We start from the raw sequence: 20908 nt of genomic DNA, 5'->3' as shown, positions 1-20908 counted from the left end.
TTTCTATCTCTCTCATTTTAACATCTATCACATCTCATACTTTCTCTCTCTTACTTTTTCTTTTTTTTCTATCTCTCTTCATTCCACCTCTTCCACCTCAAATGAGAGGTGTGTAAGTAACATTATTGGTAAATAAATAAGTTCTAAAAGGCAATTGCGTTACGTTTTGGTTAAACGCAAATCCATACATAGATTCGATCGAGTTAATTACTACTGTACGTAGTTGAGTGTGTTCATTCATTCATAGTATTCATACTTGAAATATATGTTAAAAATCACTTTTGCTGCAAAAAGAAAAGTAAACAAACAGAGCATATAAATAATCATAGGAAGAGAATCATCATGCACAAAATCAATCACAGTCGCACGTTGTGTCCTACCTACAATTTGGTTCTGTTCTGTATATAGGGCGGTGGTGACCCACCTGAAACCTGGCCGTTTTGTGCATTCGCTGACATCATCCAACTACCTCCAATAACGTGTTGCCACGTCAACTCTCGCCAGGGATGTGACAACCATGTTGTGGACCCCACCACCTACATCAGTCAATGCCATACCGCGGCTTTAGCTCAAGCCAGCTTGTCCACTTTCTTCTTCTCCTTATCATTACTTGTCTTTTCGTCACACAAAATTTTAGTATTTGCTTGTCTTAATTAAAATATTTCTATCTATATCTATATCTAGTACTAAAACATAAATATGAGTTATGATACATACACACCTCTTTTTTTAAACATTCCATTTCCACTTTTTTTTATTTCTATCTCTCTCTTCTTATCATCTATCACATCTCATACTTTCTCTCTCTTACTTTTTCTTTTCTTCCTATCTCTCTCCTCATTCTACCTCTCCACCTCAAAGGAGAGGTGTGTATGAAACTTTATCCCATCAATATATTTCTACATTTCTCTTTAATGTTTATTGCTTCATCTTAATTTTGTAACACTCATTAATCATTTTTTTAGTAAAGAATGATTTAAAAAAATGATTTTTTTTTAATTAGAGACCAATAACTACTTTTAACTAACTGAATCAGCTAATATTAACTAGTACTATCTCCGTTCTTTATTAATTGAAAAAAAATTATTCATATATATCTATTTACTTAACATTTTAAGAGAGCATTAAATGATGTTTTTCAAAATAATACCCTTATGAAAGCAATAAATGAGGAAATATAAAATAAATTTCAGAGAGTAAAATAGGAAAACAAATAATATTTTTTTGAAAATTAACAACATTAATTGTGCTCCTTAATATGTGTATTTCTTCTTTGAAGAGTTAAATAGAAATGGAGGAGCTAGTAATAAAAAAAATTCTTATTTATTACATCTTTAAATTGGCGGTAACATACCATCTAATGCACATAAGTGATAAATGTGTGGTTGGATATTGACTGGGCCAATGTGAAAGCACATTTATTTTAGTGTGTTTTAATTTCTGTTGAACTCAACAAAGATTCATATTGAAGTTAATATGCCAAAATCTTAGTACTATTTATCTGATCCACGTTAAATTGAACTTAACAAATTCTAGTTTTTTTTATTGGTGTTTTAAGATACGTAAAATCATGTCTGCATTAACTCTAACACCGAACCAAACATACACTAATATAAGAAAATATAGCTTAAAGTGAGTGAGTGCTAACGTTCATTAACAATGATTCAAACGGGTGTTGAAACACATACTAAGTCATTCAAACTTTAATTGAAGATCCAAACACGTTATTAAGTATGAACTAGAATATTTAATTAAGATAGCACTAGTAATGTAATACTATAAAACATCCATGATAATAATAATGGAAGAAAGAAGAAAAAGGCAAAAGGCCAACACATTGAAAAAGGTTCTGCTTCTTTCTGAGCTAACACCTCATTCATTATACACACACACTTTCTCTCTCTCCCAATCTCTCTCTCTCTCTCTCTCTCTCTCTCTCTCTCTCTAAGTTTAAGGTGGTTGGGTTGCGTTATTCTCTCATCGTTATCTGCCACGGTCGCCGGAATGTGGAAACCACGCGCTCTTCCCGGCGCACTCGCTCTGCTTCTTCTTCACTCGCTCCTCCTAGTCTCTGCTCAGAGATCTGAATGGAAAACACTCAACGGTATGTGCTGTGTTGCTTGCAACTCCTCACTGTGATTTTGTTTCTGCATGTTCTCTTCACTTGCTTCTTCTTGCTTATGAAGTAGAATCCAATCTGTGATGTTCACTGCTCAGCTACCAAGTGGAAGAAAGATCTCTTCACTCTGTGTTCTTGTGTGTGTGTATGAACTTTGATTTCACTGTTTAATTTGAGTTCAGTAGCGATTTGGTTTCTCATAGTTGAAATCTTAATTGATTTGTCTCATTTCTAAGCTCTGCTACCACTAAGTTAATAGCAGGTTTGGTTTCTGAGTAAAATGCTCTAGAATCACTTCTGATTAGAACCAGCTTATGAGTAACCAACCTTGGCTTGGATTGTATGTAAAAAATTGTGAAACCAAACACGCGCTCTAAGTTGTTTATGGATAGTAGACTTTGACTAGATAGATATAGTGCATGTTTGGAAATTCTTCTACAATTGATTCTAAAGCCGGAATTAATTAATTATGGAGAGAAGTTTCTATATATGAGTAGCTTCTGGGTTTGAGAATTGATTGTTAAAAAAATGTTTACTGTTTCTTGAGCTAATCTGTGGAAAGCTTATCTGAAAATGGAACAATAGGGTCTAGTTGTTGGTGTTGGGGACAGTTTTTGGCAAATGAGTTGTTTGCTGATTCAAAAGAATTTCGTTTAATCACACCGCTATTTTCTAACCACCGGGTGAATACAATTATAGATATGATGTAATCTTAAAGCTTGTTACCATTTTCCATTTTAAAGTCTCTAATTGAATGACCCGTTTACTCTCTTTCCTCTACTGTTATTTATTTACTTATTTTTGTGGAGATGGCTTGAGACATATAGCATGTTTGGTTTCTATGTTTAAACCTTGAAGAATCACTTCTTTCCCTACAAAAGACACTAGGAGTAACTTTTCCATCTAAGGTGAAAAATTACCTGATCTCCTAACACATTCTTACTGGCATGATTGTTTTGCAGGAAGTCCACCGAAGGTCATAGCACGTGGTGGGTTTTCAGGGTTATTTCCCGATTCCAGTGAACTTGGCTATAAAGTGGCACTTGACACGAGTGTGAAAGGTGCCATTCTATGGTGTGATGTGCAATTAACAAAAGATGCAGTTGGGCTTTGCCTTCCAGACATGAACCTTCAAAATTCTACTTACATAACATTTTATTTCAAAAACTCTAGTAAAACTTACCTAGTTAATGGCAAATCGACCACTGGCTCTTTTTCTATAGATTTCACCTTCAAGGATATATCTGAAGTCATCTGTAAGTTTCTCACTTTCACTTATATTAAAGATGCAGTTTTATTGTTATAGATTATCAGTATTGGATGGACTATCTGATTATTTTTGTACGGTGTATCTATATGTATGTATATTGTTTCAAGGTCATTTCTATTTCTTGGCTTGCATATGAGTTTTGAAGTTATTTCTTAATAGTTTCTGACAGTTTCTTGTTACTGGACAGTGACTCAGGGAGTGTACTCTCGGACGAACCGGTTTGATGGCAGATCTTTTCTAATTCTTAGGGTTGATGATATACCTCCTGCAGTAAACCAAACAAACCCACTCTTGTGGTTGAATATTCAGGTAAATGGAAAGCATTGTCCATTCTCGCGATTGAGTCTCCTTGTTTGTTCTAAAACTAACTATTGTTTTTCTGATATTTCACAGCATGATCAATTCTACACACAACACAATTTGAGCATGAGGAGCTATGTACTTTCAGTAGCTAGAAGAGTACCTATCAGTTATATCTCATCTCCGGAGGTTGGTTTTCTGAGAAGTATTACATCACGCTTCAACCCAAAAACTACAAAACTAATCTACAGGTTCCTGGAAGAGGATACAATAGACCCATCAGTCAATCAGACTTATGGTTCCCTCAAGAAGAATCTTACATTTATCAAGACGTTTGCTTCTGGAATTCTTGTTCCCAAGGGATACATTTGGCCTGTAGATGCAAGTCTTTATCTACAACCACACACCTCTTTGGTCTCGGATGCACATAAAGTGGGGCTTGAAGTTTTTGCATCAGATTTTGTGAATGATGTTCCGTTTAGCTTTAACTATAGCTATGATCCTGTTGCTGAGTACCTACAGTTCATCGATAATGGTGACTTCTCTGTTGATGGTGTGCTATCTGATTTCCCCATAACTCCATCTGCAGCTGTAGGTACGTTGTTAAAGTTTTCCTCCATTTTGTCTGGTCTGGATGGCCTGCCATGAATAGAATGCAGCTATAAGGTTTACTTGAATGCAATTTTCATATTTCCTTCCTGATCTTGTTCTTTTAGAATTTAAACGTTCCTCTCTTGCATTTGCATGCATTTTTTAAGGTTTTCATGTTCTAGGCATTGCATGCTTATTAGCTATGCAAACTAGTATTTCCTTCCATAAATTTAAAATGCTTTTGCATCCTTTGAAACATAAGACATTGGTGTTTACTTTTTTTTTTAAAAGCACATAGGTGTGTACTTCATATTAGTTGCTTGTATGTACTACTTTTTTCTCTATGTTAAGTAGGTATTGATTTTCTTCATTCTCATAATGCAGATTGCTTTGCTCACCTAGGCCCCAATGCTACAAAAACAGGTCCGGTTTGTTTTAATTTTGGGCTTCGTATTCTTATCTTGTTCATTTGTAATTTCTAGTTGTTTCATTGTATGATTTCTATCACTATGTAGTGTTCATGTTTGTTGACTTGTTGCTCTTACATTTCATGTTTCAGATAAAAAAACTTTGGTTATCTCAAAATATGGAGCAAGCGGAGATTATCCACCTTGTACAGACTTGGCATATAAACAGGCCATACTTGATGGTGTGGATGTTTTAGATTGTCCTGTTCAAATGTCACGGGGAGGAACACCCTTTTGCTTAAGCTCCATTGATCTTATAGAGAGTACAAATGTTGCTATATCAAGCTTCTCAAAGAATTCCATTGCCATCCCTGAGATCCAGTCTGACCCTGGCATATTTACGTTCGACTTGTCATGGGATGATATCAAAAGCCTGTCCCGTAAGTCAAAGAAAGTTCTGTAATTGTTAGTTATTCCCGCAGTCTAATATTCTTCAGCATTTCCAAATTCGCATGGAGTTAATCCAGACTTGTCATAGCGTAATTGACTGATACTTCAAAGAAGCAAAAGTTCAGAATGAGAAAAGATATATACACACATTGGAACAAGTCATGATTTTAGGAATAATTGTTTTGATGAAGAAATAAAATATATGAAGTGTTATAACAAATTATTTGACATGTTTTTCTCTTCTCTGTTTTCCCTGCAGCCCAAATATTGAACCCTTACTCAAAGTACAGATTGTTCAGGAATCCAAAATTTAAGAGTTCTGGGACATTTTTAACATTATCAGATTTCTTGTCCTTGACAAAAAACCAGACTTCTCTATCAGGTGTCATGATCATTGTTGAGGTGCGTTCTCCCATGTCTGTTACTCCTGTATAGGATTCATTCTACATGCTGCTATTCAAACCTAAAATATTAATTAGATTTATGGCAAATTTGCATGAGAATTGTTTCAGGATCATTAAATAATTCTTATGACTGATTTCACCTTGGTTCTTTGAAAGGCCTGAATAATCAGGAATATTAAGACTGTCATCATAATGCACCATTTTTATCACGTTACTAAACTTGCTTCATGTATATTTGGCCATATTTTGCTTCTAAAGTTATTTTTTAAGTATGCAAAGATTATGAAATATTTTTCTTTCAATCTTTGGGTTCTCTATTTTACTTTGGCTTGGTGGGTGCATTCTTTCTCTTTTAAAACAAAACATAAAGCTGAAAATGACTTAACTTCCCAAAATTGATATCCCTATGAATTTCACTCTTAATATTTCTTCACTAACTCTGCCCCCTGAATTATTTCAAATAAGGAAAGAACGTACTGGTTTCTATTTGTGGTGATAAATAACATTTGCATCCCAGGCCTATAATTGTTTTTGTTTCCTTTCATTTTTCCACTGATTAACATTATGTTGTGTTCTTCTCTTATCAGAATGCAGCCTATCTTGCAGACAAGCAGGGACTAAGTGTGACTGATGCAGTCATTGATGCTTTGAGCAAAGCAGGATATGATAAACCAGGGGCCCAAAAAGTTTTTATTCAATCAACTAATAGCTCTGTGCTGCAGAAGTTCAAGGAGAAAACCAAATATGAGCGTGTCTACAAGGTTGATGAGACCATAGGCGATGCGGCTATTGCAGCTGTTGAGGACATAAAAAGCTTTGCTGGATCTGTGGTTGTCAACAAGGAGTCTGTGTATCCTCTCAGCCTTGGCTTCGCAACGGGCGCTACAAGGACCATATCAAAGCTGAAAGCTTCTAACCTCTCTGTTTTTGTGGAAACATTCAGCAATGAGTTCGTGTCTCAGGGGTGGGATTTCTTCTCAGATGCAACTGTGGAGATCAACACATATATTCAGGCAGCAGAAATTAATGGTGTCATCACAGATTTCCCTAAAACAGCTGATCGATACAGAAGTAAGTTCTAGCCAATTCTGTTTTTCCTTAATGTGCTAGATCTTTGTAACATGGTAACACAACCTCTTTGACCAATTAATCTAGATCTTTGTTGTCCCCAATGAGCTTTTGTGTGAGGGGCGTGTTAGAAATAATTATATAACCATTAATGTGTATGTACCTTACAACTTAAGCTTTTAGGATAATTGATTAATGACAATTCCATCAAGTCTGTTACTTCAATCACTGATATAATTGTTCTCCATTCTTGTGCAGGGAACAAATGCTTAAATTTTAAAAACATACCTTCTTACATGGAACCTGTTTCACCGGGTGATCTTCTTACAATCATTACCACAGATTCACTGCCTCCTGCTCAGGCTCCACTCCCACCCTTGACAGAATCTGAAGTGACAGAGGCACCTTTGCCTCCTGTTGTTGCTAAGATAGCCCCGGCTTCTAGCCCTGGTGCTGGAACCAAGTCACCTCCGGGTAACGCGCAGCCTAAGGTCACTGTCTGCTTCTTCTTCTCCAGCCTGGCTGTGTTTGTGGCTTCTCTTCTTCTGCTTTGAGTGAACTCATCTCCTCAAAAAAAGAAACAAAAGAGTTGCATTTTGTGGTTTCAACCCTCTATTTCCTACGATTTCTAGGATTAAGTGGCATGAAGCTTTTAGCTTCAGTCTGCACTGAATATTCCACATTTTTTTTCTCTTAACTTAGAAGGAGCAAATTCTTTCCCTTATTATTGGTTGTAGCTATGCATGTTCATTCTTGGGGTTGTACTATGAGCACAAAAATACTGAGTGGTATATATCTATGAATTCATTTTAGATGTGTATTTTCTATTTTCTATCCTGTTGTAAGGTGTATTTAATATTTATATTTAATTTTTTATATCTGTTGGCCTGAGATAAAGAAGTCGAGGTTCGGATCAAGTTCTCTGAGAATCACTGTGAGTACTTGCATCACAGATTTGCTTTGTCTCAGTATTGCTTTGTAGGAATTGAAGAGTTCCCCGTCGGATTAGAAGGGGTGCTCGCTTCTGATTTGGCTTCTTCTTAATTAATGAAATATAATTTTCTGTAAAAAAAAAACCATGTTTAAACTTTAAACTAATAAATCATGAACCATAAACTTCACATGTTGAATTACAGATCTCTAGTTTTCAAAACATTGACTCTAGTAATGCTCCTTCTTTTTTGTCGATAATAATGTACTTTTTTGTCAATTTGGGCTGGATATTTCAAAAAAATGATCTGGGCTGACCTATATTTTCATGCTCGAAATTTTGTAAGTCAAGTGTTACTTTGTCCACAAAAAAAAAGTGTTAGAATTTTTAAATTCTTAATTAAAAAAATTTACTCAAATGTTATCCTTTTTTTTGAAATCTACTCAAATGTTATCCTGAAATAAGTGATGTTTGATTAATAGGAAAATGATGTTTGAATTTTTTTAGAAATAACTTTTTTTTTGTCAAAGATTTTTTTAGAAATGATGTTTGTCAAAGATGATTGTATTAATAAAGAGGCCCAAAGCCAAGCCCACAAGGGGAGGAACAAGAAAGCTGGGACACGTTAGCCAGCAAAGAAGGAAATAACTTTTAAAAGCTTTTTGAGAAGCTGGAAATTTTTTTAAAAACTTTTAAAGGCCCAAAAAACTTATCTTTTTTTATCATCGGACATGTTGGACACAATATCACCGACGACACATTTTTTTATATAGAGTTTTGATACATTCACAATTCATTTTCTCTTCCATTTCAATCTTTCTTTGTATTTTCTATCAATCACTTATAGTATCATTCATTTATTTCTCTTCTCTTCATATATCGTCAAGAAGGAAGTGCTTTAGAAGTGTGCACATAATTTTTTCCACTTTTTTTTTCAATGGTACTTGGATTGATAACATAAGTCCTTTAAGAGAGAGGGGAAAAGGCAGGATTTGAATTTATAATTATTTTCTTAAGTTCTTTTGGCTGGCTAAACTGTTGGATATATCAGATGGTTAGAAAAGCGGCAAGAGAGGGCACTAGAGAGAGGATCCAAATCCCCACGCTAAATGATGTGTCATCCTTGCTTCACAAGGCATTTTGTAATATTGAATTGGTAAAATATTTGTCTTGTCCTTAATTTGAAGGGTATGATAATGTTAATTTAAATTTTAACCTAAATTTCAAAATTTCTACATATGGTTTCTTGTTGTTAACTTTAATGTCATAGTAAATTTCATGTTGTTTGAGGTGCAACTCTAATGTATAAGATAAACTTAAATAAGCTATTTCTTATTGTAAGTTGTAAGCTTTGCAAAAGCTCTTCAAAACACACGCATAAGCACTCTTGTTATAAGATAAACTTAAATAAACTCTTTCAAATAGGGCGTAAATTATACCATAAAAAGTAAAAAATCTCTTGATATCTAGCAAACACAAGGATCAAGAGCATCACCTGAGTCCAACGGAGGTGGCGAAGATAATGGATTACCCTGGAGACAGATTGCCCCAATTTGTAGATAACTCAGGCAACTCTTCAATCAAATTATCCTTGACCAGTTCATTTACACAAATAGTGTTTTTGATAGTACATATTTAGTTTTACAATTTACACAGCATCTAATTCATAATTCATGTTTACTCAAAAGTTAAAACTTTATACTAAAGTGATTCTACAAGCCAATTGCATAGTTAGTACATTGGATTAAATCACGAGTTGCGTAGTTATTACTTGCTTGTCGCAACGTGTAGACTTTGGACTTAGACCGTGTTTGTTTCTCATCATGAAAGATACACGCACGCTGATACCACTTTATATATTCAACATTGTTTCTTGATTTTAATTGTTGTACTTACCTTGGATGAGAGGAAACATCATTGAAGGTGATTGCGATTTTCCTACATATCTCAAATTGTGGTTTTGATCGAATTTCGTAGCTGCCATGCAAATTATTCATCAAACCATTTTTCAACTTTTGAACATGAGGTGCTAATTAAAACGTTTGTGTATGATGATGATGATGTGACTTATCTCTTATATATCATTGGTTCTGTGGTAGCATCACCGACCTAAAACACCCCCCATTAACAAGTGATAATTGCATTTAATAAATTCAGTGATTTGGTATATCAACATTGGGAGGATGTTAAATTTCACTAATAATAGATTTTTCAAAGTGAAATCCTTAGAATGTATGATGTAATGGAGTATAATGTTTTTACTTAAGTGTTTTTTATGATTTAAATATAATAAAAAATCACCATGTCTTTAAAATATTTACTAGACAATGTGTTGGTCCATGCTCGTTTATCAAACTGGTACTGCTTAAGCTTGTCATATTTGCTCCTAAATGCATATTTAGATACACGCTAAAAAATTATGATCATAACTAGATATCACCTCAATGAGAAATTCTCCTTCTTTATCAAGGTTTCAAAAAACACTTTAGCCTCTCTTGACATTTTTCACCTTTCCCTTTTCTTTCCCTTGCTCTTTCCCCTTTTGCAGCCCTTTTTCCTTCCCGTTTTTCCTTCCCCTTAGATGGACCCTCCATACAAGCAACCTCCTTAAATGACTCATCCATATCCTAGGTCCTTCACAACATCCATACGTTAAAAAATGATCATCTATCAATGTCGAGACCATGATAAACATGAACTTTTCCACTACTATAATGCAACTAAGGTTCATTCACAAATGAACCCAAATGATTCACCACCATCGAAAAGGGCATCATACGATAAGAATCTCTCATTAGAAAATGATTCATCCACATGGCAATCGAAGGATGAAATCCCCACAAGCTTACAATGTAAACCTTAACTCCAAAACCATTAGCGTAACCCTAAAACCCAAAAACAAGCAACAAGGGCAACACTAACTTGAAGTAGCGCGAGTTAACCTCAAACCTCCACTCACACAACAAGCAATGAAGATGAACACAAAAAATGGAGACGAATGCAAACCTTCACTCACGCACGTTCAAGGACGAAGATGGAATTGTAAGGAGATCCAGTGATGAGTTTGGGGCTTTCTATCTTCAAAGAACAAATAATTTTCTAGAACACTTAGTTTTTTCTTTTTTAACTATGTTAAATGTGGGTTGTTTTTCAACTAGGTTTGTTCATTAGTTGAATTGGGGATTTAATTTAGTGATTAGTTTAGTTGATTAGTTTATTAATAATGCGAACAATGTTCAAACAATATAAAATAAAAAGTCACATAGGATTCATTAAATACAAAAGCACGTTGCGTGAGCTCTGATCTATCAATTGGTAATGTCATTAGAGACAAGTCCTCCAACAATGGCCAATCTCAAAATTTCCTTAAATGCAGAAGTAAAAATTAAAAAAAATTCCGCCTAGAAATGAACATTAAATCTTGTTACATCAAGACCAAAATGGTGTTTAACCCTTAGCAAAAGATATGAGGATTCTAAAGTAACTCAAATATGTATTAAAAAATTATTTGAGAATGAAACATGGTTTTCTATAAGACTAATAGGAGTATTATCTCATAAAAGGGACGAAGAATTTTAAGACAAAAAGCAAATATAACAAATGAAGAGACAGAAATGGCCAAAACCCAAAATCTAGATTTGAACAAAATGATGAAAGACCGAAGAGAAGTCAAGACTTTAATTAACGGATAGTGAGACGTGGGTGTGATGCCTTGTGACGCAAAGACACGAATGCAGCCAAGATATTTTCTTCTTCTTTTTATACATGAGCCCAATACATTTTTTTGATTTTACCCTAAATAAACATTAAAATTTCCATTGGTATCAAGAATAGAACTATGTATCGTAAAAAAATGCTACCAAAACTTAATTTTTAACAATTAAAATTCATATGAAGTATCACTAAATTATATGAATTTCCTTTTTAATTTAGTGTGACCTACATAAATTTTAACTAATGAACATTGAAAAGAGAATATTGCTATTACTCATCATTGTAATAGTGGGGCACTCATCACCTTAATAGTATCTAGATATATTTATTCTGATATCTCCTTTAAAATATTTGGTTACAACTTGTTAATTAATATTGAATAACTTGAGATATTTTTAATTTAATTTTTATATCAAAATTTTTAATAGCAGAAAATTATTAGCTAAGCATATATGACTTTTATATCCTAAATTTGATATCAATCCATATCCATTAAAATTCAATATGGCAAGTGCTAACTAGGGGTGTACAAGACCCGGCCCTACCCGCCAACCCCGTCCTGGTCCAAGCCTTTAGGGCCGGGTTGAACCCGACCCGATCATTAAAAGAGACCGGGTTCGGGTTAATCTTTGAGTTACACGATTTCGGGTAGGGTCGGGTTTGAGTTGACACTCGGGTCACCCGGCCCGTCCCACATATATATTTTATAAAATTTTAATTTATTATAATAATTAAAATGTGATACATGGTGTTCAAATTTATCCTACCATGTGGATGAGATTAAAATGTTTAACATCTACCTTATAAATTAAATAAACGTTCATCGAACTATGGACACTTTCATGCTCTAACAAGAGAAAATCATGTGTGTGTATTATGCACATGTGAAGACAAGTGAAGAATGATCAAACAAAATGAGTGACACTTGTATATAGATCAAACAAAATGTAAACCTCTCAAGTGCAATAGATTATGAAAGAATTAGATCCTTTCAAGTTCTTTCTTCTAAAAAATAGTTCCAACTTATGACTCTTTAAGTATGTTATTATCTTTAAATTTTACAATTAGTATCAAATAGTCTTAGACTAATTATCTCTCGGGCCAACCCGGTCTCGTCCTACATAGACCCGTCATAAATTGAACCCGCATAATGTCGGGTTGCTTCGGGTCTAAGGACGGGTTAGGGTCTATGAATTGGCCCGGTCAATATTTAGGGCCGGGTTAGGATTAACCAAAACCCGTCCCAACCCGTCCCTTGTACACCCCTAGTGCTAACCATGTAAGGAGTGAAATTATAATCATATTATTATAATGAATTTATAATTCCACATGAGCCACACATCATGAGTACGTTATGCTGACGTTCATAGGAAGAATAGAAATGGAAGGAATCAAAGACACAACCTTGAGCTCAAGCAAACTCTTGTTTAGTTTGACCTTCCAAGAGTGAAATTCCACCTCTCCCTCTCTCTCTCTCTCATGCCACACCTCACCTTCCTATATATACTTTAAACCACCCTTCTCTTGCTACTCACATTTTCATCAAAATACAAACTACAAACTTTTTTTCCTTTCTCACCAATATTCTGCAAAATGCCAGACCAATACCTTAAAGAACCTCGTACTGTTTCCAGAAAGTTCCTGGCAAGACCTCAACATGAAGGTGTTGGTGCTGTTGTTAGAAGAAGCATAGGAAGGTATGAGAGAATGGCCAATTTTTCTTCTTCTAGCCTTGTATATATTGATTGATCATGTTCTAACTTTTTAGAAGTGTGACATGCTAATATATTGATCATTCAATTTTGTATTGATGATATGTTATTGCATTGGATGGAAGTTTTGGAATTGAACTTTTGAATTGATTGGTTTATCTGGGTTTTGGTCAGATTTGAGCTCAAGTACTTCGATCCTTTCCTTGTCTTGGATGAATTCTCAGGTGGGGGAATCTCTGTTTTTTGCTCTGTTTTTCAACTTTGAATAAAAAGAAAAATGATGGTCAGTTTTATTTTGTTTTCTAACAATTAGTAATTCTGAAATGTTGCAGTGGCTGCTCCTGCTGGGTTTCCTGATCATCCACATAGAGGTTTGCCAACTGCACTTTCTGTATCATTTAGCACATGTTTGGAAATTCATTAGTTTCGATGCCAAAATAAATTACAGGAAAAACTTATGTGATTAGCTTCTGAATGACATTATTGATTCCGGAAAAAAAAGTCGCGATTCAAACACACTATTAATGCATGTTTGTTTTCATAATTTGCACAGGATACAATACACGTTTAATCATAAGTTAAGGCTTATAACTTCTAACTTGAAGTGATTCGGGCACATTTCACCTTGGAACGAAATATGTTATTACATTTGTTCTTCAGTAATCTGAGTTTCTAACTCCATGTTCCTTCTTTTCTGATTACAGGCTTTGAGACGGTCACATACATGTTACAGGTACAGATTATTCTTTTTCCAGTTAATTGACTAGCTCTCCCTTTCTCATTGATTATAAACTATTTAGAAACATATGATAATTGATAAACCTTTTTATAAGTTATCTCATTATTTTGTGGCAATCCTTGTAAGAAAGTCAAAGGTACAACTGAAAAATATATAATAGTTGGCCATCATAGGACTAAATAAATTAATATAATTGCAAGACTAAAATTTGATGTCAACAAAATATTTGGTTTATCTTATTTTAAGTTTATATTTTATGTTAGCTTAAAGTTACTAATTATATCGGTAATTGACTCAAATGGTATATGTTTAATTTTTGTAAGTAAGATTTCGGATTTGAATCATGTGTATGGAAAAAATTTCAACAGTAAGAATTATCTCCACAAGAATTTGGGCATTTCGAACGATTTTCTCTATAAAACATAAATGTATTAGGGAAAAAAGCTTAAAGTTTGTTAGTTGAGCTAAATATCAGGTCAATATGGTGTTAAATCTGTGTGCTGGTGGTGTGGCAACATATAAGTCACAACTTAATGATTCTCAACCAAAATGAGCCACTATTGTACTAGTGCCTCCAAAAGGAAATCATAAGAATGTTTTGATTGTCGATGTGAGCATAAAGACAAGAGTGACCCCACATTTTAATGTCTTGTTCATTTCTTTCTAGAAGGCCAACTACTACCTTGAGTGTGCCTAAAGTTGTATGTGTGCTATATTGTTGGTCACATTCACATATGTTTGTTTTTGTGCTAACCACTCATAAGTGCAATTTTTTTGTGCAATTCAGGGAGCTGTAACACATGAAGACTTTGAAGGACATAAGGGAACAATCGAAGCCGGTGACTTGCAGTGGATGACTGCAGGGAGAGGGATAGTTCACTCAGAAATGTCTGCTCCTTCTGCTCAAGGAACCCAAAAGGGTCTACAGCTCTGGATTAACCTTGCTGCCCAGCATAAAATGTATGTGAACTATTGCATATTTGATCAGCATTGTCAAAATTGCTTTTGGATATAATTAATCATAATAAAAATGAGTTGAAAGTGATGTGACTTATATTTATATTCATTTGCGAGGAGACCGGTTTTTATAGGACATTGTTATAGAATAAAGTTATAAACGATTGATTAAGTCTACAGTAAAAACTACATTCTCTTACTTCTTCTTAGAATTTATTTTAAAATTAAAATTAAATTCTCTAAGTCAATTGTTTTTTTTTTGAAAGGTAAAGGTATATAAATAGATTATCACAAAAAACCCCTAAGGACAGGACCCTCAGGGGGCGAAGATCACCCACTAATAACAAGGCACTTCGACGAACAAAAAGAAGCCCGCTAAACCGAACAGGAACTAAACGGGCAAAAAACAAGAGCATAGGCCACAAAGAACATCCTAACTCTTTCAAAGACACAACCAGGATATACAAGCGCGACTCAAGTCTTAAAATGATCCTCATAAACCTTCTCCAAACCACGGATAGCCTCTATGTCGCTACCCTCGAACTCTAAGTCAATTGTTAAATATGTATATAACCACTGAAAAGTAATTATGATCCATGAAAATTAATTCTAAACCTGCCATTGTAACCAAACACATGCATACCTTATTTCCCAACATAAAATGTGCGTGGACAAATAACATGTTTGAATTACTTTCTCTTTTTCTAGAATCAACTTTGACTCACAAAAACTATTCATAGCATGTTTATATCAATTTATCTTTCACCAAAATCAATTATGAAACTAAAAACCTACTTACTTTTTCCTAAAATTGATTCCGGTTCTCAAATAATTTAACTTTACAATCAATTGAATAATTTACAAACATTTTTCATACCTTTTCTACAAATCTTGCCCTAGTTTTTTAAGTTTAATGCGCATATCCTCTCCTCCCTAGCTTGTAAGTATCAAAATCAGGTTTGGTGGGATACCCCCAGCTGAAATTGATCATTCTCTGTTTGCGGATGCAGCCTTTTCTTAATCAAATGAGCATTGAATCTTGCCCTAGTTGATCTTAATGTAACATTATAAAAATTTACTATTAAATCACATAAAGAGTAACCAATAGGAACTAGGAAGATTTTTTTTTTTTGGTGAAATACTCAAATCACACCTTAGCCTGACCTCACATTAGATGACGTATCTTATGCATCACTGAAGATCATCATTAATATTTGGAGAATCGTTTTGGATAATGCACACCACCAGATATCAAGGAGGGACAAAAGGGAATTCTACTCTTTACAAAAAAAAAAGTCAAATATATTCTAAACTTTTCTGAGTTAATATATGCCTTATTGCTTTCCTCACTTTCACATGTGACTTTATTTCATGATTCCCCATCATGTACCATTTCCTATAAGTGCTTTTGAATAGAGCACCAAAATGCAAAAGGGCCTGAAATGGCCAGCATAAAGAATGTGCCTCTCACCCTTTGAAGAGCAATATGTGCTAGTTTCAAAAATTGTCTGGTTCTCAGTGACCCTTCAATCCTTCATAAAAGGATTAAACTTTTTCAATATTAATCAGTGTCTTCTTGGAAGTACTTGTTATTCTTTGAGAAATCATAATTATCTACCTTGAAGCTTACCTCAAGTTGGTAAAATAGTTTATCTGTGCATATTTTGTTTCCCAGTTAACAAAAAATCCAATGCAGGTTTACTCATAAGTTAAAACTTAGTACATGTTTGATTTCACAATTTACACAGAATTCAAGACATTTACATGGACGCTAAGACTTGTAATTTCTAACTAAAAGTGATTATAAAGTATTTCAGAATCAAACAAAACATGCTATTATAGTTTTTGACCAAAATTGATTCTAAAGTATTTGATCACTGTGGAACCAAACATGCTATTAATTTGATAGTTGAACTTTGGTTTAATCTGTCTTGTACTGTTATCTCAGGATTGAACCAAGATATCAAGAAATGTTGAGCAAGGACATAGCAGAAGCTGTGAAAGATGGAATCAAGGTAAGAGTGATTGCAGGGGAAGCTCTTGGAATTAAGTCTCCAATCTACACAAGGACACCAACCATGTACTTGGACTTTACTCTTAAACCTGGTGCACACTTGCAACAACTCATACCAAAATCTTGGAATGCTTTTGTGTACATCTTAGAAGGAGAGGGTGTATTTGGAAACTCAAAATCTCAGCCTACAACACCTCACCACATTCTTCTTCTTGGTTCTGGGGATGGCCTAGAGGCATGGAACAAATCTTCTAAGGCACTAAGGTTCATTTTGGTTGGAGGTGAACCATTGGGTGAACCTGTGGTGCAATTTGGACCCTTTGTGATGAACACTCAAGAAGAGATTGACCAAACCATAGATGATTTTGAGAACTATACCAATGGATTTGAGAAAGCAAGACACTGGAAGTCTGAGAGTGCTGTTAGTCTTGATTTTTAATTTTGTTTATTTGATTTCATATTTGTTCTTTATTTTGGGAAGATGCAATGCAAGGAAAAATAAATACTCCAGTCCCTTTTTTAGTTATAAGGTACATTTGGAATCCACGAATTTGACAAATATAACAATCTATAATTAGGATGATCCTATCAATATCAACTAAACATCAGGATATGTTATTCTCTAGGTTTCATACTTTCTAACGGTAGACCAGAAAGACTCAATGAGAAACCTGATGATTTGGATTGTAGATGGATAATAACATGCACTTCAATATAGAAAAAAGTGAATGAAACTCTTTGTATTAAATTTTAGCACATGATGCTGCCAAAATAATTACTGAATGATATTTGGATAACAGGCCACATAAAATTAGAAAAACCTGGATGTATAAACTTTCAGAAAATGACACCATATTATCAGCTTAGTAAAGTAAATCGATGTCATCACATTCATTCATTTTCAGATGTTCTACAGGAGCATATAACTAGACAAGATTAAATCTTGTCAAGGAAGTTGCATAACCTTTCAGCATGAATCTGTATTTGAGAGACTAGAGTAGGAGAGGGCGCACACAAAAAGAAGAATGTATATATTGTTTGTGACCAAGAAGCTATATAATACAGGCACAAAATCCTCTGTCAAAAGCACTAAGCAAACCACCTTGCTAAACTTCTATTGTTTCAAGTACTTTTTCAACTTCTGAGAGGGTGGTTTTAGCTTCATCAACTTCAGGACATTCCTTCTCATCTGACTCCTCCATTTCAGCCTGAAAGCGGAAAAGAATTACTCCACATAAAATTAAATCTACAGATCCAACTTCAAGCAAATTAAATAAGAGAAATGCCTCAGTAAAGATATGGAGCAAAATATAAGGGGATAAATAACATTTTTTTGCATAAATGAAAATTAATTGGTTTGTTTAAAGAACTTGCTTCACACGATTAACTGATACATGAGAACAAAAAGTTGCACAGCCAAATTATACCAAATACCAAAATTAACATATTAAAGTAGAACATAAATGTCTCTTCTCTTTAGCTTTCACTTTCCCATTCCTTTCCCCCCCCCCCTTTCTTTCGGAAAAATGATCTAAGAAATCAAAAAAAAAATCTTGTGTTAGACCCTTAAAATGCTTCACAGTGAAATGCAGGAACTTTCAGAAATCATATTGAGAAAATGTAGCTCAGATTGGCTCAAGACGGACTACCTTGTCCCAGAGTAGAGTAAAGCTGTAAGACACTAAGTTTGCCCAAACCTTGAACTAGAGAGGTCAGGATAACCATATTCCTACCCCAATTTCTTGCTCAAAATACACAAGATCATTAACAGCTACTATCCTCAAATAGACCAATCAAGAGAATAATCAGCTAAGTTATTCTATGAAAAAGCCAAGGCATCAAATGGTGAGCACCTCAGAGTGGTGAAAAATGTTCATGACATGAAAACACAGCAGAAAACTGCGCTATACAGTGAACACATAAACAAGAGATATACAGTACCAATATTCCTTTCAAGTCTTCCAAAGCGACCTCCAGGCGCTTGCGGCAGTCAGGAATCATCATCCTAGACTCAGCCAGCACATTTTCCTGTTCAGATCAGGTCAAGAACACAAGTTATAACCATCATTTTACAAAGTAAAGGAAATGACAGACAATTGTCAAACAACCCTACCATCACTTACCACAGTGATATTTCCAAATTAAAAAACGCAATTGCAGGTGCACATAAAGCCTTACTAATAGCATGTTTGGTTCCACCGTGAAATACTTTAGATCCACTTATGGTTAGAAGCTAAAAGTCTTAGCTTATGAGTAAATGTGCCTTGGATTCTGCACAAATAATATAGTGAAAGATCCATCTTTGCATGGTTGGATTAGACAATTTTTTAGGAGAAGAGCTTATGTTTTTTCTCTTTCTCAGCAAGACTGAGTTTGCATTAGCTTTTAGTTTATAAAATCTTTCAATTGAGAAGTATTTTATTCCTATCTTACGAAAAAGTGATGCTTATGGGGAAGTTAGATGAGGGGGCTTCTGAAAAGATGAGCAGCCGAAGCTAGACTTCCCTTTCTCTACAAATGCTTGTTGAGAAGTTCACGCAAACTCGTAGCATGTTTGAATTGGCCATGCCACAAAACGCAAATAAGGGTACCTCTAGAAGTTACACTTTGCAGCTTCTCTCTAGCAATGATTGCAAGACTTCTAACCGCAAAACCAAACACGCTACTACTCAAAGAATTTAATGACTACAAGCTAATCAAAACACAATATTCCAACGCATTAACAACTTCAATTTATAATGTGTTTCTATTAGTGGCGGAACACAATCCAAAACACAGTAACTCTAAAAGATACACTTTAGCTTCTTCCAAAAAGTGATTATAGATCAGAATCCTCTCAATTGTAAACTCCCTCAAGTTGCAAATTTTTGTCTGTCTCTCTCTTTCGTCTTTACATGTATCAAATAGGTGAATTCTTCGAATATTTATGAAGCGAGATAAACACAACGTTACAATTGACATTGTCAATTCCCTTGAGAGGATCCTAATCCAACAACTATTATACATCTAGTAGTAAGCACATGTTGAGCTGAGTTGAGGTATATATACCTGCTGTTTGAGATCATAAGGGTCAGCTCCTCTGTTCTTCATGTCAGCGGTTTTCGCAGCTTCGCTTTCAACTTCCTTCTCATAAGAATGCAGCTCCTTCACAATGCGTTTGCATGTGCTTGTCTTGATCTTCAGGCTTCTCACAGTAGCCATTGAATCTCTCTCTCTCTCTCTCTCTCTCTCTCTCTCTCTCTATACCCAGAAACAAGAAACGAAAAACATTAACAATACAGAAAAAAAATATCATTTTCCAAATTCCAATCATGTAAAATTTGATTCAAGATCAAAATCAATCAAAAAAACACGCAATGTGAAGCTGAATTCAAAATCAACGCTCAAATTGCTGAAGGAAGAGGAAAATGGTGGTGGCGATGAAGGATGATGTGAAATCTGACCTTGTGTTTGCAGAGTGCTGATCGTGCCCTAGCAACAGGTAGAAGACGATGAAGGATCAAGATTGAAAACGACCTTGACCTTTACTCTCACTGAAACGCACCGTTTAAGGTCCCTTTTTCCTCTTTCTTTTGGGTTTTGGGCTTTTCAAACTCTAATTTCTTTGCTTGCACAAATGGATTATCTCTATTTTTATTGTTGAAATTTTTAGTATTGAATACTTTTTTATTGTTGTTAAAAATCGGTTTTAACCTTTAATTCTTTACGATTTTGAAAATATTTTTATTTTTCTTTCCTGGTTCTTTCTAGGTAGGACATGAACATTGTTGGAATCAATAGATGTTCTTTCTCGGAGCATTTAACGTCGACGTGCAGTAGTGAGTGTCTAATAGGTGATCATGGTGCTGATACCACAACAAGGAGTTCATGCAGAAGACACTACAACGCTCAAGCAATGCAAATTTTTGAGAGAGAATCTTAGAAACTCATTAGAACTCAAGTGTAAATGCTTGAATGAATAACATGTTATATAAAAGAATGATAATATATACCCCTGCAAGTGTGCGGAAAGTCCCTTAAATGGAACTTCCGACCACGTGGAAGGCCTTCGGTCTCAACCTTCTTGTGGTCGATCAATAATGAGTCAGAACGAGATGTTTCTTCCAAAGGCATTCACACTGACCTTCTGATGAGTTAAATATTCGAAATTACTAGTGACGAACAAGTTAAATATTCTACATATATTTGTATGTCCATGTACAAGAATTAATAATATCAAATTCATAATCCAT

At 34.6% G+C, this 20908-nt stretch overlaps 3 protein-coding genes across 5 annotated transcripts; 2 read left to right on the top strand and 1 right to left on the bottom strand.

Annotated features, from left to right (window-relative positions):
- The first annotated feature begins 1836 nt into the window (after nucleotides 1-1836).
- Nucleotides 1837-7441, top strand: LOC130733042 (glycerophosphodiester phosphodiesterase GDPDL4-like). The gene is made up of 9 exons (XM_057585087.1): nucleotides 1837-2104; nucleotides 3082-3375; nucleotides 3577-3698; nucleotides 3783-4284; nucleotides 4665-4703; nucleotides 4840-5127; nucleotides 5397-5539; nucleotides 6129-6612; nucleotides 6868-7441. The coding sequence occupies exons 1-9, from the start codon at nucleotides 2005-2007 to the stop codon at nucleotides 7161-7163; spliced, it is 2268 nt and encodes a 755-aa protein (XP_057441070.1). The 5' UTR covers nucleotides 1837-2004; the 3' UTR covers nucleotides 7164-7441.
- A 5251-nt stretch (nucleotides 7442-12692) lies between these two features.
- LOC130733044 (pirin-like protein) lies at nucleotides 12693-17205 on the top strand. The gene is made up of 6 exons (XM_057585088.1): nucleotides 12693-12951; nucleotides 13141-13190; nucleotides 13299-13337; nucleotides 13671-13699; nucleotides 14493-14665; nucleotides 16611-17205. Exons 1-6 carry the CDS (start codon nucleotides 12848-12850, stop codon nucleotides 17113-17115), a joined length of 900 nt encoding a protein of 299 aa, XP_057441071.1. The 5' UTR covers nucleotides 12693-12847; the 3' UTR covers nucleotides 17116-17205.
- A 338-nt stretch (nucleotides 17206-17543) lies between these two features.
- Nucleotides 17544-20262, bottom strand: LOC130733045 (tubulin-folding cofactor A). 3 transcript variants are annotated; one of them, XM_057585090.1, is made up of 4 exons: nucleotides 20120-20262; nucleotides 19725-19898; nucleotides 18618-18704; nucleotides 17544-17884 (listed from the first exon to the last, which is right to left on the bottom strand). In XM_057585090.1, exons 2-4 carry the CDS (start codon nucleotides 19875-19877, stop codon nucleotides 17783-17785), a joined length of 342 nt encoding a protein of 113 aa, XP_057441073.1. In that variant the 5' UTR covers nucleotides 19878-19898; nucleotides 20120-20262; the 3' UTR covers nucleotides 17544-17782. The 3 variants fall into 3 exon arrangements, with proteins under 3 accessions (XP_057441073.1, XP_057441072.1, XP_057441074.1); XM_057585089.1 differs by having other exon boundaries at nucleotides 19725-19916; nucleotides 20120-20250; XM_057585091.1 differs by having other exon boundaries at nucleotides 19725-19912; nucleotides 20120-20237.
- Nucleotides 20263-20908: the final 646 nt, after the last annotated feature.

The sequence above is a fragment of the Lotus japonicus genome, chromosome 1, assembly GCF_012489685.1.
Source record: "Lotus japonicus ecotype B-129 chromosome 1, LjGifu_v1.2".
In the NCBI taxonomy this organism is placed as follows: domain Eukaryota; kingdom Viridiplantae; phylum Streptophyta; class Magnoliopsida; order Fabales; family Fabaceae; genus Lotus; species Lotus japonicus.
The sequence above is the reverse complement of the archived record's forward strand: the minus strand, read 5'-3'. Positions and strand labels throughout refer to the sequence as shown.

Excerpts from the sequence above, each read along its gene's own strand:
- LOC130733044 (XM_057585088.1), top strand. The coding sequence starts at position 12,848 with ATGCCAGACCAATACCTTAAAGAACCTCGTACTGTTTCCAGAAAGTTC. Across the intron at positions 13,191-13,298 it reads TGTCTTGGATGAATTCTCAG|TGGCTGCTCCTGCTGGGTTT; the intron begins GTGGGGGAATCT and ends GAAATGTTGCAG. Across the intron at positions 13,700-14,492 it reads CGGTCACATACATGTTACAG|GGAGCTGTAACACATGAAGA; the intron begins GTACAGATTATT and ends TGTGCAATTCAG.
- LOC130733045 (XM_057585090.1), bottom strand. The coding sequence starts at position 19,877 with ATGGCTACTGTGAGAAGCCTGAAGATCAAGACAAGCACATGCAAACGC. Across the intron at positions 18,705-19,724 it reads CTTATGATCTCAAACAGCAG|GAAAATGTGCTGGCTGAGTC; the intron begins GTATATATACCT and ends TGATCTGAACAG. Across the intron at positions 17,885-18,617 it reads AAGACTTGAAAGGAATATTG|GCTGAAATGGAGGAGTCAGA; the intron begins GTACTGTATATC and ends TTCCGCTTTCAG.
- LOC130733042 (XM_057585087.1), top strand. The coding sequence starts at position 2,005 with ATGTGGAAACCACGCGCTCTTCCCGGCGCACTCGCTCTGCTTCTTCTT. Across the intron at positions 3,699-3,782 it reads TCTTGTGGTTGAATATTCAG|CATGATCAATTCTACACACA; the intron begins GTAAATGGAAAG and ends GATATTTCACAG. Across the intron at positions 4,704-4,839 it reads CCCCAATGCTACAAAAACAG|ATAAAAAAACTTTGGTTATC; the intron begins GTCCGGTTTGTT and ends TTCATGTTTCAG.